The sequence below is a fragment of the Salvia splendens genome, chromosome 19 (assembly GCF_004379255.2).
Source record: "Salvia splendens isolate huo1 chromosome 19, SspV2, whole genome shotgun sequence".
NCBI lineage: Eukaryota > Viridiplantae > Streptophyta > Magnoliopsida > Lamiales > Lamiaceae > Salvia > Salvia splendens.
Window position 1 is genome coordinate 24,632,908 of NC_056050.1, and position 18,418 is coordinate 24,651,325.

At 40.0% G+C, this 18,418-nt stretch overlaps 4 protein-coding genes across 13 annotated transcripts; 3 read left to right on the forward strand and 1 right to left on the reverse strand.

The window, feature by feature from the left end:
• The first annotated feature begins 2,104 nt into the window (after window positions 1-2,104).
• Window positions 2,105-2,779, forward strand: LOC121779216 (rust resistance kinase Lr10-like). The gene has a single exon (XM_042176534.1). The coding sequence runs from the start codon at window positions 2,105-2,107 to the stop codon at window positions 2,777-2,779; it is 675 nt and encodes a 224-aa protein (XP_042032468.1).
• Window positions 2,780-5,834: 3,055 nt separating this feature from the next.
• LOC121778701 (rust resistance kinase Lr10-like) lies at window positions 5,835-11,280 on the forward strand. Of its 10 annotated transcripts, none has more exons than XM_042176097.1 (5): window positions 5,835-6,622; window positions 6,778-6,825; window positions 9,148-9,234; window positions 9,393-9,452; window positions 9,920-11,280. In XM_042176097.1, the coding sequence occupies exons 1-5, from the start codon at window positions 5,881-5,883 to the stop codon at window positions 11,110-11,112; spliced, it is 2,130 nt and encodes a 709-aa protein (XP_042032031.1). In that variant the 5' UTR covers window positions 5,835-5,880; the 3' UTR covers window positions 11,113-11,280. The 10 variants fall into 10 exon arrangements, with proteins under 10 accessions (XP_042032031.1, XP_042032032.1, XP_042032034.1 ...); XM_042176098.1 differs by having other exon boundaries at window positions 9,148-9,231; XM_042176100.1 differs by having other exon boundaries at window positions 6,778-6,813.
• A 2,992-nt stretch (window positions 11,281-14,272) lies between these two features.
• On the forward strand, window positions 14,273-16,276 carry LOC121779217 (serine/threonine-protein phosphatase 7 long form homolog). The gene is made up of 4 exons (XM_042176535.1): window positions 14,273-14,808; window positions 14,884-14,971; window positions 15,058-15,504; window positions 15,596-16,276. Exons 1-4 carry the CDS (start codon window positions 14,432-14,434, stop codon window positions 16,274-16,276), a joined length of 1,593 nt encoding a protein of 530 aa, XP_042032469.1. The 5' UTR covers window positions 14,273-14,431.
• Window positions 16,277-17,075: 799 nt separating this feature from the next.
• On the reverse strand, window positions 17,076-17,756 carry LOC121779218. The gene has a single exon (XM_042176538.1). It carries the CDS (start codon window positions 17,754-17,756, stop codon window positions 17,076-17,078), a length of 681 nt encoding a protein of 226 aa, XP_042032472.1.
• Window positions 17,757-18,418: the final 662 nt, after the last annotated feature.

Consider the following 18,418-nt stretch of genomic DNA (forward strand, 5'->3'; position numbering starts at 1 on the left):
TGTGACGAGCCGAAAAGCAAACGTGCGAGTAGCACGGGACGGAGGGAGTACTATTTATCTAGCTACTGTACGTGTACGGCAAAATTATCTCAACTTCTGACTCGTGCTAATTTTGCAATTAATATGTCACCCATAAGTGTATGGGGCACGTAGTACGTGACAAGTTAAAATTATCGATCCACGAAGACTAAAAGTCAGTTTGAGTACTACGATGCAACTTTGAACACTATCTAGACTAATAAAATGGGTTTTTGATTTTTCTTAACTAAAATCAAAGAACAAATAAGCAATAAAGGTAAATTAACTAGGCAAATCAAGTAAAAGATGGTTTTTTACACAAATTAGGAAATGTAGGGATATGAATTTGTTAGAATGGATCAAGGATGTCATCTAAGGGTCATGCTCATCTATTGTGCCTCAATTGTGGTTAGGAAAGTCTGGAAGGTTGGTTAGACCTCCTCTCGGGTGCATCTAACACATGGATCAATCTCTAGAGTATGAGTCTCCTCCATACAATTAGAGATTAACTCCTAAGAACAACGGACCCAAGTCCTCTCTCTAGCTTATGCATCTGTCGATATCATGTAAAGCACAGAGCTATTAATTACACATCTATCCTAATCATGCATTTCTCAATAACAACAATTAGGCAAAAAGGATGTATCTAATTGATAGCTAAACAACTAGACATTAAAAACTCAAAAATCAACAAAACCAACAACATGAGATAGATAAACATTAAACCAAAGATTCAACCCATAGAATCAATTCAAACTTCACCAAATCCCTAAAGGAAATCTAGCTACTCATAGTGCAAGCTAAAACAAAGGAAAACATAATGGAAATGGAAATGGAAATTAGAACTCCCTAAGGTGGAATTGATGTTGGGGAGAGTCTTCTTCTTCTTCAATCTCATGAAGATGGAAGCCTCCTTGCCTTCATTCCTGTTGAATCTCTCGATTTCTCTTTTGATTTTGCACTGTGGGAGGTTAGGGTTCGAAAATGAGTGAGAACCCCCTTTTATACTCGGAGTGAAAAATGGGCAAAAATGGGTATATGCTTCAAATCGACCGCGCAATTTGCAAGAGGGAAAACTCCCGATCAGGCGTTTCGGTTGAATCACGACATCAGCTTCAAACGCCCGACCGGGCATTTTGTCGGATGTGAAAAACCCGGCCGGGCGAACTCTCTGGAATCCTCGTCCAAAACGCCCGATCGGGTGTTTTGTATATGAAAAACGCCTGACCGGGCGAACTCTCTGGAATCACCCGTTCGCTCCGTTTTGCTTGTTTTAGATATGTTTTTGCATCAAAACTCCGACAAACTCGTTAACTCTAAAAATAGCAAATAAGTGGAAGAAACCTAGATTTTATAACTCAATATATTCAACTTGTGTTAATCACCCACCTAAATATCCTAAACTATGAGTCCGTCAACCTCCCAACAGAGGTTTATGACCTCTTTGTTCCCTGGTGCGCTCTATATTCATTTATGTTGAATTGCCATTTCAATTGAATCAGTATTCATTTCATTTCTTATTAAAGCAAGTTACTATAACAATGTTTAGCATAATTTTTTTGGCCTTATTATAATATTTATTTTGTCTTGTTTTTTTCATGTCATTCCAGCCCTCTTCACTAGAATTATCATCTGGGCACCAAGGATAATCATTTGTCCTTTGATTTTCTGTTTTTTTATCTACAAATTCCGGAGAAGGCGACTGTCATTATTTAAGGGAGTAGAGTCATTCCTAAAAGGTGACAATAAATTCGTACCAATAAGGTATTCCTACTTGGACTTAAAGAAGATGACTAAGAATTTTGAAGGTAAACTAGGACAAGGAGGCTTTGGTTCTGTTTACAAGGGAAAGCTTCGAAGTGGCCATCTTGTTGCAGTCAAATTGCTCGAAAAATCTGCCGCAAACTAGCAAGACTTCATCAATGAAATAGCAACTATTGGAAGGATCCATCATGTAAACATTGTACAACTTGTTGGATATTGTGCTGAAAGATCCAAGCGTGCCCTCATTTTTGATTTCATGCCAAATGGGTCGCTCGATAAGTACATCTCAAATCGAGAAAAAGCCTCTTCATTGGATTGAGATATGAAATTTAAGATTGCAGTTGAAGTGGCTCGAGGGATTGAGTACCTGCATCATGGTTGTGACATCCAAATCTTGCATTTTGACATCAAACCTCACAATATACTTCTTGATGAGAAGTTCGTGCCAAAAATACCAGATTTTGGGCTGGCAAAATTATGCCCCGCAAACAAGGAGGCAGTGACATTGACGGCTACCAGAGGAACCATAGGTTATGTTGCTCCTGAACTTATCAATAGAAGTTTTGGCACAGTGCCTTACAAGGCTGATGTGTATAGTTTCGGGATGTTGTTGATGGAAATGGTAAACTTAAACAAAAACTTGACATGGAACAGTGATGAATCTAGTAAGTATTTTCGAAACTGGATTCATGACCACTTGACTCAATGTAGTGACATTGACAATGGAAATGTTGATGAAAATGACGATAGAAACATTGGTCGTAAGATGTCTATTGTTGCATTATGGTGCATACAACTGAATCCGGACAATCGTCCATCAATGAATAAGGTGTTAGAGATGCTAGAAGGTGACATCGAACATCTGCAAACTCCTAATTATCCAACGTATATGACAGGAAATGGGGAAGAAAGTTGGACTACAGATTCAAATGCTTCCTTATCATTATTGCATGATGACAATAGTAGCAACATTATTGAGATTATTAGTAACGCTTGATATATTTGTATGACTATGTCATCTATTTTTACTTGAAATAAGTTCAACTGATTGTGCATTGTGATTTATTCATAATCAGATGTAACATGAAGTGAATTACCATATCATTAGCTAGTTATTTATTTACATGGTCTTGTGAATTATAATTGAAGGTTTTTTATTTATCCCATATATAACTAGTTGACTACCAAGTCACAAGGTGAGAATTGTTGTGAATTGTTTCCTAACAGAGTTGGAATATGATATGATTTCTTAATCACTGGTATTTAAACTCTGAATATACGTTTTTTTCGAGGGGGCACTGCTTTTTCAAATTATGATTTCATTATTTTTAATTTAATGTATCAGGCCCATATCACAAATCTTACACAGGAAAAGAAAATTAATATTTGGCCCAAATTATCTGCATGTTTCGAACCCAAGCACACAACCAAAATTTTAAAAATACGTAAAAAAATTTAATCGAACACATGTGACCATCATTCATCAAGTCATTTAAACTTAACTTTTAATTTATAAAGCAATTAGATCTTGGTGCACGTGTATTGTTCAACCACAGTTAGACTTTGATCTGATCTGATCTCATTAAAATGAAACGTTTTCTAAACATCATCTCAACTTTTTTTTATCCCTCTTACTTTATTCTCTCATCATTAACTCACAAAATAACACTACATAAAATCCCGTGCCAAAAAAAATGTTTCATTTCTAGTTGGACGGAGGGGAGTATATTTTTTATATTAGTAGATAGGCTTTATTTACTTTTGCAATATCATTTTCGACATTTATGTCTTTTTAATCATTTATTTTCCTTATAAGCGATCACTGCCATTGCTTTTGAGCATTTATATTTTAGTCATATATCTAAGCAATGCGTTTATTATAGTACTAGTAAATAATTTGGTTTGGTCGTCAGTTAAATTTATTCAAAAATATCTGCCAATTTTGGATAGAAGTTTTTGATTTATATTTTTAAGCGACAAAGAAAATGAATGCTACAGAAATTTCAACGCGGAGTTATAAATTGTGATGGATGAGTTTGTAAGTTTGTCTCCAATCAACTATCGTCATTGACTAATTGACTTCATTAAAATTGAAAAAGATTATTTTTAATTTTAAGCGACAAAGAAAATGAATGCTAACGCGGAGTTATAAATTGCGATGGATGAGTTTGTAAATATTTTTTCATAGTTTAGACACATCAAATTTGCAATATACTATGTTTTGTGTCCGACTAATAATATTTTGATAAGCATAATAGTATAATATATAATTTAAATGCACGTAAAATATAAAAACTTTAATGACGTCCATGTTTTGTAAGTGAAATGAGTTAGTGGAATGTGAGACCTATTTACCATTTATGGTAAAAATGAAGTGTGACTCTAACGATAGCTTATGGAGTACGTAACAGAGTTATATTGGTGAAACAAAAGAGATTAAAATGTTGAATTATTATCCATCGACCTCAGCTAAGCTAAACATGCGGAGCAAGATATTGTGACATAGAATGTGCCACCTTGTAGGTATATTTGTTTTAGTAATAGTTGTGACACCTTCCTTTAAAATAAATACTAAATAAAATTCAATGAAAAAAATGAAATACTAATATTCAATTACTAATGGTCCTTTTAAATCTTGTTAAGATTTAGCTCAGCTGGAGTAGAAAGAAATTAGGGGAGAGTTTATCTTGCATTGTAAACTGAATTGCAGACATATTATTTATATGTATAAATATATAAAATTCAGTTTACAATGCAAGATAAACTCTCCCCTAATTTCTTTCTACTCCAGCTGAGCTAAACAAGATTTAAAAGAAAGTTGTAGCCCAACTTTCTTGTTCATTCCTATGGCAGGAATGAACAAGAAAGTTGGGCTACAGATTCAAAGCAAATGCTTCCATATTATTATTGCATGATAACAATGGAAGTAGCATTATTGAGATTATTAGTAATGCTTGAATTTTTGTTGTCATCTACTTTTTCTAGAAATAACTTCCACTGGTTGTGTATTTGTGATTTTTTTTTTCATAACCAGATGTAACGTGGACTGAATTACCACTGTTAGTTAGAGTAGTTATTTATTTTCATGGTGTAGTGATATTTATAAGTATAAGTAGTAATATTATTCGACACAATGTCAAGTAAATATATAATAATTCATTGTTAATTTGCATCCTTTAATTTTGAAATATGTCATGAAAGATTGATATGGGATTCAAACTCCTTTAATTGCAAGTATATGGTTTTCAATTGAGGAAGTCTAGTTGAAAATTAATGTATTCATTAATTAACTAACTATTATATCCAATAATTAACGTTAATTGCATAAATATTGAGATATGGCTATCAAGTAAAATTGTGTAACACTACATGTTTATATTTAATTAAATTATATTATATTATCTCCTCCTACTATTAGGAGTTCCGTTTTACCATTTCGGTCTGTCTGTGAATAAGAATCTCAGTTTAATTTATACTAAAAAATGGAATAGACCCTTATTGCACTAACTCATTTCTTTCCCATTTCATTTTAAATTAATATTCATTCTATTTCTAAAAAGTATGAACTATTTATTTTTTAGTCCGTTTTTTGAAAACATATAAATTTTCTAATTTTGGAAATCCAACTATACTATTAATAATTAATAATATGGACTTCACTCTCCACTAACACTACTTTTATTACTCTCTTCATCTCTCATACTTTATCCATTGTTCAATAAAATTTATGTTCAACAAAAAATTTATAATATTTTTAAGGACAAAGAACATATATAAATAAGACTCTTATTCTACTAACTTTCACAATATAGCAGTATTCCTCAATTATGCCTTATGGATTGGAGATTTTGAATGATGGATGGGATTTATATTTCAGTGACAAAAGAAAATTGTTGCGACAAGAAATTTCTGCGTGGAGTTAAAATTGTGATGGATGTGTTTGTGGACTTCACTTCAATCAACTATCGCCATTGACTCATTGACTTCAATATAAATACTTAAAAAATAATAATCGTGGACAAAGACTTTTCAAGATGAATAATAATCGTGGACATAGACTTTAAAGTCTCCGAAACAGAGGATCGATCTATTTTGTGCATGCTTCTATTTCGAAATATTTGGCAATCTCAACTCTCCAAGCTGCCTGCAATGTCCACAACTCTCATCCTCTTATTCATCCTTACAACATTAGCTCATTTCTCCCATGCTAAACCTCTCTGCCCTCCTTCTTCGTGTGGCGTTATTCGTAACATCAGCTACCCTTTCCGCCTGGAGGGCGACTCCAGCCACTGCGGCTATCGCATATTAACCTGTCGCCACAATCTCACCTCCATCTCTCTCAACTCTCGAAACTACTATGTCAAAGCCATCGACTACCAAAACTCCACCATCAGATTGGTTGATGCTTCCCTCAACTATGACAACATATGCTCTTTCCCCATCTCTTCTACTTATTATAAATATCGCTTTTCCGATGATTCTGATTACAGTTACTATATCCCAATAAATTATAATTCTACCTATCGATATGATTATAAAGCCACCTCTATCAATTTGATGAGCTGCCCTAATCCCATGAAGAATTCATCCCTCTACACCAACATTTCTACTAAATGTTCTCGAATGAATGATAGATCATATTCATATATAAAGGTCGGACACATGAGTGCCTCAGAGCTACCGCATATGTGCCGACTAGATCTCATAGCGATGACGTCGTGGCACTTTCATGATCTTAAAAATGTATCTCTTTCAGAAATCCACCACTCTCTCTTGTACGGATTTGAACTCGTCTTCTACAGAGTCTGGGGATCATCATGGTCTGCTCCCTTCTGGTGGGGTAAGAACGATTTATAAAATATCATTGATATTAATATATAATGACTGCGGACCATGGTCACCACCCTGGTGGGGTAAGAATCATAGAATATCATTGTTTAATACTCCTCTAATAATGATTTTGTGCTTATGAAAATCACCTCTCTATATCTACAGATCTGCTGCTTCACCCAATTACTCTACTCATTATTGGTGAGATCGTCCGTTAGTATATTCCCTCTTCAATTTTGTTTTCTTTATCAATTTTTATTTAGTGAAGCTACAATTTAATGGAATTATTATGCTTAATCAACACTCCCTCCGTCCACCATTTAAAGAGTCATTTTGACTCAACACGGTTTTAAAAAATTATTTGACTTTGTGAAGGAAAGTAAATAGAGAAAGTGATTGGAATGTGAGACTCATTTATAGTATTAGTTTCTTATTGGATTGTGAGTAAAAAGTTGGTGAGATGTGATACGATTCCCAGGCAACCACCGCATCAACACAACGCCGAGCTGCGCGACGCCGAGCTGCACGATGCCGAGCTGCGCGACGCCGAAGAGCACAATGCCGAGCTGCATGGCGACGCCGAAAATCTGCATGGCGACGTCGAGAGATCGGAGGGAAGATCAGCGAGAGGCGAGAACGACATGCAGACGTCGGTCGCGACAACAAGGGGAAGAAGAGTTCGGCGCGCGCCTCTCCGATTCGGCGATTACGTCGCGAAGTAGAATTAGGATTCTCTTTTTCCTTTTAGATTTTATTTCCTTTTTATGTCTTTCTTATTTTTGGTAACTTAGTTATTTTAATGAGTCGAGCATATCTATAAGCTCCGTTTCGGGTTTTCTTTGTTGGTTCTTTCCCGAGATGCATTAGGTTTAGAAGTCGAACCAACCCTAGGGTCCTTAGTCTATAAATAGGGCTTTGTTTATCAAGTTACGGATGAATAAGAATTACAATATTTGCCCACAAAATACGTGAGTTTATCTAAACCTAGTTCGCCGCTGCCCGACGGAGAATCCTCCGCGCACAGCCGCTGCTAGAAGACGCCGCCGATCCTGTGTAGGACGCCGGAGTTATCGTTGGATCGCCGCGCAACCCCGCCGCCGATCACGTTGAGGTAATAAGGCCTTAACATCTGGTGCTTTCATCCAGTACTCATGAAAGGTTTCGACAATAACGGCAAGGCCGTTTGGGGGGGGGACACAACGATTCCTACCCGCCATACAGATTCGGGGGTCGTCCGCCGAGGACGAACCGCCGCGACGGTGGGGGTTTCCACCGACAACATGGGGACGACGGCGAGGGGGAGATTCGCCAACCCGAGGAGTCGCGCAGGGAAGAGACCAACACTACTACCTTGGCTCAGGTTTTGGAGAGGTTGGAACGTTTGGAGAAATTCGATTCAGCGAGGGAAGATCCGGATCGCCGCGGCGGGAATCTTGGAAGTTCTTGGTCACGCGGAGCGGTGAATCCGCCAGAGTATGACGACGAAGACGATTGGGGATTTGATGAGACACGTCGCATGCGCAACGGAGGGACATTTGTTCGGGGTAAAAACCCTAATTGGGGTTTACGCGAGGGGCAACCCGACACGAGGCTGAGACGCGATCAATGGGGTCGCCATGGTCCGGGATGGACGATGCAGGGAACCCCCAACTCGAGGCTGGCGCCCGGAGGGTTCGATCAATCATACGACCGGCCTCCGACATGCTGGGACCCCCCCCAGCGATATCAGGGTACCGTGCCGGGTTTCGACAGACCACCGGGGGTAAAGATGGATCCGCCCAGGTTCGACGGGTCAGACGCGACTAATTGGATCGCAAGAGTCCAATATTATTTCAATCACCTTATGATGCCCGAGGCTCAACGATTACATTACGCGGTGATGCTGTTTGATCAACCTGCAGCTGAATGGGTCTTTAATTACTGCGCGAATAACGAATTCGTCACGTGGAATGAGTTTCTGGGGGACGTTCGCCACCGTTTCGATAGAAAGAGTTTTCAAAATTACTTTGGGTTGTTGGCCAAACTCACGCAAACGGGATCACTTTTGGAGTACCACAATACATTTGAAAAATATTTGAATCGGGTCCATGGAGTCCCGGAATCAGAGTTATTCACTTTGTTCGTAGCTGGCCTCAAACCGGACATTCAGGAGCGCGTGAAGTTGCACAGACCGGAATCATTGGCAGCCGCGATGGCCTTGATTTTGGAGTGGACGGAGGAGATACATGACCGTGGGGCACAGGCAGCCTTTTCAACCGTGCCTCGTCGCGCTTGGCAGAATCGTGATGGACGGGGGCAGTCAAGTACCTCGGCAGCACCGACATCCGCATCGGTCACAACCGCCGTGGGCCAGACCACGGGTTCAGTGGGTCGCAGTGGGGAAAGGCCGCTAAAAGTGGAATAAAGTAAATGATTTTATAAATCATGGACAAACCAAAATGGTAAAAGAGTTCTTTAAATCGTGGACGGAGGAAGTACTTAAGATTCGGCCCTGGTTTTTCTACAAATTATAACTTGGTCGTAAAAATATTGCAGGTTTGCTATGTGCCATGGTAGGCCCTCCTATATTCACCATCTTTGGAATCGGCGCTGTATCACTGGGCTTCTATCAAACTTTGGGTGGTTTGTTTTGCTACATAATAATATCCTTATATTATTATAAGTATATAATGCTTGCATAAACACATAAATTCCATGAATATATAAGCGATGAATAAAATAAGTATCTCAATTGTAATTAATTTGGCGTAATTCGTGATATTAGCGATCATTTGTTTTAGGTGTAGTTGCTGCGGGCGTCGGTTTCCTATCTGCTCAAGAATATATTGAATTAGTAATAGGTGCGCTCCCTTGTTTATGTATATGCACTACCTTCTATTTCAGGCTTTTATTTTTAAGCAACTTTTCCATTCTAAAGATATTAAAAAGGATTAAAGAAGACTAATGGAAGTCCATTTAAGTAATATATAGAAAGTAGATGCATGTGCTAGTAATATGCATGCTAAATATCATATCGGGAAACAGTATTCCAAATTTAAAAATTGAACTAGGTATTACTAAATCATGTAAGTGCTACAATATATATATATCGAATATATAAAAGGAAAAGGAAAATAGCAAACAATTACTTATAGTCTATAGAACCATATAATGCTAGGATTCCAGCACAGTAAGAAGTACTAATTTATAAATGTATATTCTCTTAATTCTAAATATTATTAGTTATAAATGTACACAGAAACTTGTACATATAAATTCAACATCAATTGATGGTTTTTTATTTTATCATTTTCACTTGTCACGGCAGATTTGATATTCTTGCTACCAAGGTTTATCCTTTTTCCTGTTGCTATGTGGCTTTTGATCAAGAAATTTCGGAGAAGGCATAGGTCCATGTATACAAGAATCGAAAGTTTCTTACGAAGTGACAACCAACTCACACCAATTAGATATTCATATTCAGACATTAAGAAGATGACAGGAGGCTTTCAAGACAAACTAGGTGAAGGTGGCTACGGTTCTGTCTACAAAGGGAAGCTCCGAAGTGGCTTTCATGTGGCAGTCAAATTACTCGGGAAATCTGGAGGAAGTGGACAAGACTTCATGAATGAAATTGCAACTATTGGAAGGATCCATCATGTCAATGTGGTGAAACTTGTTGGATATTGTGCACACGGCTCCAAACGCGCACTTATCTATGATTTCATGCCCAACGGTTCCCTTGAAAAATATCTTTTCAATAGAGACAAAACGATCTCATTGAGTTGGGACACGAAGTTTGAGATTGCAGTTGGTGTTGCTCGTGGGATTGAGTATCTGCACCGAGGGTGTGATGTTCAGATCTTGCATTTTGACATCAAGCCTCATAACATACTTCTTGATGTTAACTTCATCCCTAAAATATCGGATTTTGGGCTAGCAAAGTTTTTCCCAGCAGATAAAACCACCGTGACTATGACTGCTGCTAGAGGAACCATAGGATACGTTGCTCCTGAACTGATTAGCAGAAGTATTGGATCTGTCTCTTACAAGGCAGATGTTTATAGTTTCGGGATGTTGTTAATGGAAATGGTAAGTTTGAAGAAAGACTTGATAGGGAACAATGACAATTCGAGTCAGTATTTTCCGTATTGGATATATGACTACTTCAACCTAGGGAAGGACATTGAAGTCGTGAATGGTGGTGATGATGATAGTTGGAAGAAATATGGTCGGAAGATGACAATAGTTGCATTATGGTGCATACAGATGTGTCCTGACCATCGTCCCTCAATGAACAAAGTGTTGGAAATGTTGGAGGGTGATGTTGAACGTCTAAATATTCCCGAGTATCCTTCTCAATCTATTCAAACCGCGGTAGTAGATCAAACATTTTCCACTGATTCAGTATCGTTGCTGGAACATGATGATTCTTCACCCAGTGTTGAAATTATTGTTGAAGAGTTCCATAGTTGCCATAGTTCTGAATTGCCTAAATATTGTAGTAACATGTACTACTAGTATTTAGGTTTATGTGGGCCCCATGCTCTTGTAAATTAAGTTTATTAAAGATGTGTTTGAGATTTTAGATTTCTTTCTTTGGGTGGTGATTTGTGAAGTTAGCATATGGGCCTCGGCCCACTAAATTATTTGTGTTAATTGATTATCGCTGGAGTCATAAATTGCTAACATGGAGACCAAGTTTATATTTGTAAATGGAGTAAAATTTATTATCCAAATTATAGAAGTCCTCGTTATTTATTAGGACAATTCTGATTTTTTATGTCAACTTTTTTACATGGTAGGGAAGTAACAGTAATGTTTAACCTTCATCTTTTTTGAAAAAGAAAGCATGCCCCGGAGTATGTAATGATTAACTTTCAATGTGCTCGGTCCATTATCTAAATGTAGAAATTATAATAACCATTTTAGTTCGTCACTCAAAAATAGATATTTTCTATTTAAAAAACCTTTTTCTTTCCTAGGTGGGACTCATTTCCAATTAATTATACTTCAATTACTTTTTATTTCTATCTCTTTTTACTCAAAGTCGGACCAGTTGAAGTTACATAGAAAAGCATAGAAAGAAAGTGGTAAAAGGGAGTCAAACTCAGACCAATTTAGTGCAAGATATAACTAACATCCGTCCGTTACATTTGCACCTACAACCGTAACAATCTATAAATTCATTTATCTTTTAATTAATAGGACAAAATCAAATCTATTATCGCTCCTAATTATACTCTTCTATTTTTTTAATCATGTGTATGGTGTAATGAAGGTTACTACCTCGTGATACCTGGTATGTTGAATTAACATCTCAATATCAATTAGTGCAAGTTTGTTAAGAGCACAAATCTCTTAACGAAGAATCCTCGCTGACTACGTAAGCAACACACCAATTCCGGCGCCCCGAGCGATGGGGTCGGCGGCTGAAACTGAGAGACTGGCGCGGAGGATCCCTCCGTCGGCAGTATTGAAAGTTTGTAGAGTATTGCACAAGTAATGTGGGCAAAATAATTCTTCATTAATTGATTGGAGTGAGTAATAAAGGCCCTATTTATAATAATCTAGACCCTAGGGTTGGTTCGACCTAATCCTATTCATCGGGAAAGAACCAACAAAGAAAACCCGACGGAGCTTATAAAACGCTCGACCCATTAATAGTTCAAAAAGGAATTAAATAATAACAAAAGGAAATAAATAATAATAAAAGGAAAATAATAAAAACATTAAACTTGTAACAGAATAGGGACGTAGTTCCTCCAGCCCATTCCGTCCTTTCGTCGAGCAGCTGGCGCGCTACTTGGTGACGAAGTCTTGGTAGCGCTCCGGCTGCTTGATTTCCCTCCTCGGCCTCAACTTCCTCGCCGTGTCGTTCTCCGGTGGTTTCTCCAGCTCCTCGGCGGGAGCAGGCTCTTCTTCACTCTGCTCTTCACTCTGTAATGCCGGCGAAGCAGGCGACTCCGTCGTGTCTCCGTTGGCGTTGCCCTCTGTTACCTGTGATCCTGATGAGGGCCTAACAACTCCCCCGTCCTTAGAAACTCCCTTGTCCTCAAGGGAAAGTGTAGGGTACCTCATCCGCATGTCTGTCAACGGCTCCCAAGAGAGAGAATCCGTCCCGTCTGACCATCTTACTAGGACGTGCTCCACCGCCGCTCCCTTGTGCCATAATATCTTCGAGTCGAGTATAGCTACTGGATGGGCCAGGGGCCGATTGCCGACGAAATCATCAGGGAGTGGCACGATGGGATCGTCCTTCATGAAGGCGCGTAGGAGGCTCACGTGGAACACATTGTGAACGCGACTTCCTTCCGGTAACCGGAGTTTGTACGCCACCGGCCCTATTCGTTCGACCACTTCGAAAGGGCCGTAGAAACGCTTAGCAAGCTTCGCGGAGAGGGGTTTGGCGACCGAATGTTGGCGATACGGCTGCAATTTCAACCAAACAAAACTACCCACCTCAAACTAGATGTGTCGCCGATGTCTGTTCGCCGACGCCGTCATCCGCTGCTGAGCGCGAGCTAAATTCTTATGCGTTACTAACAGAAAGACGCATAATAATTATGCGTCGTTAGTTATTGACGCATAATCGTTATGCGTCGCGAATAAACGACGCATAAGGGTTATGCGTCGTTAGATATTGACGCATAACCATTGTGCATCGTTCATTAGCGACGCATAACACTTATGCGTCTTTATTTAGCGACGCATAATTCTTATGCGTCGTTCGTTGAGTTTTAAACCGGGCAGAAGGCAGAACCAGCCAGAAACGGACGAGCAGAAGCAGGGGACGAAACCAAACGACGAAATCAAGCGATTTCCGACGAATCCGAGCAAAATCCGGCGAATTTCCACCATTTTGCAACCATATTCCGGTAATTGTTCTTCAATTTGGCTAAATACATCCTTTAATGTTTAATTTGGGCAGGTTTTCCGTAATTTAGTAAAAGTAGGGTTTTTTATTAAATTGATGGATTTTTGGTATATTTTTGTTGTTTTGTTGCATATAATTAGGGATTATGATGAAAATATGGGTTATGATGAAATTGATGGAATTTTTGGTCGACTTTCCGTAATTTGTGTATTTCATATGTATTTAATTTAGCAAAATTAGGGTTTATGATGAAATTGTTGGATTTGTTGGTCGATTTTCCGTAATTTGGGTATTTCATACGCATATAATTGAATGGGTAGAAGCAATTGATTAAGTTTTTGTAATTGTGCCCCTTTTGGTGGGCGATTTTATGTAATTTGGGTATTTCATATGCATATATTGCGCCCCTAAGTTGCAATTTAGTTAGCTTGTTGAGTTGTTATGAAAAAAATTGAATCATGGGTGAATGTTTTGAAGTAGATGGCATCTGCAAGTTCCGAACAACAGTTATGCTATGGACCTGAGGATCCATCACTACTGTTTCATCAGAACGAACATATTTCAGGCTCCTTGATGGCGAATGGCACAGCAAATGTGTTGAGAAGTCGTAGGACGGAGAGTAAGGTGTGGGCATTGCCAATACATGAAAATGTGATGTATTGGCTAGATGTATGGGGGTTCAGAGGCGTGGTTGAATGTGGAAGGCCGATGAGGATGGACAATGAGCTAATAACGGCCTTGGTCGAGCACTGGAGGCCTGAGACACACTGTTTCCACCTTCCAGTTGGTGAAGTTACTGTAACCTTACAGGATGTGCAAAGCCTGTGGGGTTTGAGAGCAGACGGTCGTGTTTTCACTGGCCGTGACTACCCTGTTGGATTTGAAGATTGGTCCAGCAAGTGTAGAGATTTGTTGGGATGGATACCTGACGCAGAAACCGAAACGAAGCACGGTGGTTTGTTGATGACGTCTCTGATCCACCAAGCGACGATGCCGTTGGGTGATGGGCTGCCTGAGTATGCATACATTCAAAGAGCACGTATACATGCTCTGATCTTGTTAGGGGGGCTTATTTTACCGGACACCACAGGGTGCAAGGTCCCCTTTATGTGGTTAAATGCCTTAGACGATCCGGAAGATGTGGCTAATATCAGTTGGGGTAGTGCTGCTTTAGCATACCTGTATCATTATTTGTGCGAGGCTTTTATAGGCAGACAGAGAAGAGATGTGGGTGGACCTATGGTTCTCTTGCAGCTGTGGGCCTGGGAAAGAATGCCTACATTGAGGCCAACCTTCTTGATATCACCTATGCACACGCCGTATATTCCGTGTGGAGCCAAGTAATGTTTTTGTTTAAATTAACTCACATAATTATGTATTTTGTTGATAACTTTTGACATTAATATTATGTATAGGTGGCACGGAGTTACTGAAATTGGAATTGCTCCCCGACATTCAGTAGCTCATTATCGTGATCAGTTATCACTGATCCGTCCTGGCCAGGTGAAATTTGTTTGTGTTGTCTTAGTTAATGAATTTACTTACTATAGTATGAAATTAATTGTGTTTTTTATTTTATTTGTTTGTAGTTTATGTGGACACCCTATGCAGACTGTATCCTCCCTGAGTACTGCATTGATTCGACTGCATCCTACTTGTGCGATACTTATTTGGTGTGCTGGTCATTTGTCGAGGCACACGAGGCTGGACGCGTTTCCCGACAATTTAACCGCTACCAGCGTATTCCTCAGTACTGTGATAGGATACTACATAGCTCCGGCCATTTGAGTAAAATTCACCGCCGTGGGAGGAAGGGCGCTGATTGGGCTAAGGTACATAAGTTCTTCATTGATGAATGGGACTTGCGTCACGACAGGTTCCAAGCAACTTTTGACCATGCAACGGCGACAATGGATGGTCGCATTAATCCGGGCTATATGGCGTGGTACAATAGGATCACCGTGTCGTACCTAGTTCAACCTGGGACACAGTCAACTGAAGGGATGAACGAGGCAGCCCCTTCTAATTTATTGGCGGTATGTGATGTTTTTGTATATAAAAATGTCTTTAGTTTAAAGTTTGTATTGCTCACCGTGGTATGATGTCATTTGTATTTGTGTTATCTAGGTTGAGATCCTTCAGAGGATATGGCATTTGACCTCTGAACATGAAACAGACCCTCGGTTACGGCAGATTCGAGAAATGGCTGCTTCGGCACTTCGTGCGATGAACCATGCTGAAGCGATGGAGTATCCATCTTCTCAACGGCGAAATGTGGTCATGCCGCCACGCCCACCAACTTCTCTTCGTCATGGACTGCCGGGTGTCCGGACGGGTGGGCACGGGATTACGTTACAGCATAGGTTGTCGCAGCAGCAGCAGCCGCAACCTGAGTATGCGGTACCAGAGCCCTTGAGTCCGGAGTGCGATCCACCAGGATGGTCTCAGCTGAGTGGTGCAAGCCACGAGCCATCGCAATGGGGAGCACGCACGTCATGTGATTCATTCTTTTGCGGTGTGTCTGATTGGGATGCAGCTCAACCAGGACGTGATACGTACTTTCGGAATTATCAATTTATGGATCCTGTGGGGGAAGAAGAGGGTCAGGAAGAAGAGGGTCCGGAAGAAGAGGGCGGGGAAGAAGAGGGCGGGGAGGAACATGACGAAGTAATATTCCGACCACCGACCGTGGGATCCTCACGACCATCAAGTACGATTGGGAGGGCTATGCAGAATGTATTAAGGGGATTTTCAACAAGGAAGAACAAAGGGAAAGCTCCGACAAAGTTCACGCCTCCATCTAGATAGATTTCGGTCATATGTTGGTATTTGTGTCTATTGAAACAGGTTGTGATCGTAAGTTGATTTTTGAACATTTTTTATATGATGAAGCATAAATACTTCGGAATGTTTTCTATGGTGGAATGAACAATATTATGATTTTGATAAACAAATATAAACAAATATCGTCATATGCCCGAAACATGTTTCAAAAATCAACATACGACCACACCGGGCGAAGTGGCTGGACTCGATATAAATTTACATAAAATCGCCCGACCGGGCGTTTTAGAAAAATAAAATCGTCCGACCGGGCAAAGTTTCTGGACTGAATAGTGCGTGACGAAATTCACCCAGTGACGCATAACGATTATGCGTCGTTCTTTGGTGACGCATAACAATTATGCGTCACTGGGTGAATGTCGTCACGCACTGTTGAGTCCAGAAACTTCGCCCGGTCGGGCGATTTTATTTTTCTAAAACGCCCAGTCGGGCGATTTTATGTAAATTTGTATCGAGTCCAGCCACTTCGCCCGGTGTGGTCGTATGTTGAAATTTGAACATTTTTGATGGGTTGAAACATGTTTCGGGCATATGTTGGTATTTGTTTATCAAAATCATAATACTTGTCGTAATAACAATCATTATAACTGTCATAATAAAAAGCATAATGACTGTCCACAACATCTCACAAATGTTGAAACATACACATAGTAGCTATCACATCTCACAAATGTTGAAACATACACATAGCAGCTATCACATCTCACAAATGTTGAAACATACACATAGTAGCTATCACATCTCACAAATATTTACCACGACTTTACTGAACGGCACCGGCTGAGCAATTTCTTCGGTCATGCCCCTCTATCCCGCAATTTCTGCAACGGCGGGGAGCTCTCGGTTCATCTTCCTCCTGGACATCCATTTGATTAAGTATCCTCCTTCTTCTAACTCGGCCACGCGTTCTAGGAATCAACTGCTGAGGGGTGATGTACAAGTTCCATGAAGGTACAACCCAATACTCTTCGTGTCTTGGTGCATCAAATGAAACTTGAGTATAGTACTGTGATCTCCATGTACCTAGGTAGTACTTCTCATCAATGAGGTCAATCATAACATGACCTCGGTCTCTAGCAACCGCACAAGCATGCGAACAAGGGATTCTCCACATCTGCCACTTACCACAACTGCAACTCGATTCAAAATACCTCACTAATTGAACATTGTTGCCCTTTGACACTCCTTGTACGATTCTTCCTCGAGTTCGGACATGGTACTTCCCTGTATCTCGGTCAATGACAGTGATGTAATGTTTTCGCCCCTTTGAGTCATTCTTAGCAAGTTTGTCCCTCGCCCATGAGGTTAATTCACCTTCGGTGTGTTCGATTGTTGTCTTCTTCTCCACCCACCATTTTATCGTCCTCCAAAATGTCAAATCAACCAACGCTCTAATCGGCAACTCTCTCACACCCCTCAAGACGTTATTGTAGCACTCCGACATGTTTGTTGTGGCCACCCCCCACCTAAGTCCACCATCGTAGCACAATGACCAACATTCTTTTGTAATCCTATTCAGCATTCGAACCGCACCACTGTTGACATCATGTAGTGCTCGACGTCTTCTGGAAAATTTACGTTCCTGAGAACTGACCCCCAACTTCCATATAATGGCCTTCACATTGGGGTTATGTGCTTCTTCAACACATTTTCCCTCACATGAAGCAAACAAAATTTGTGGTGTATCTGCGGGGCCCTTGTCATGATTTCAGACTCCATTGCATTCAAGAGTCCTTTATGCCTATCTGATATAATGCACACCTCCCTCTCGTATTCCACCACATGAGTTCTGACATGATCCAAAAACCACGACCAACTGTCATCGGTTTCTTCATCCACCACAGCATATGCAATAGGCAAGCATGTCTTGTTAGCATCAAAACCACAAGCAACAAGCAACTTACCTTTAAATCTTCCTCGGAGGTGAGTCCCGTCCAATGTTAACACCGGTGCGGCCTTCTGGAACGCATGTATTGCAGGCCCAAATGCCCAGAAAACATAGTTGAACACCATTGTACGCCTCCGACTCAACAGCTCGTTATGCTTCCACTCAACAATTGTGCCCGTATTCTGTGACTGGAGTTCAAACATGTAGCTTGGCAACTG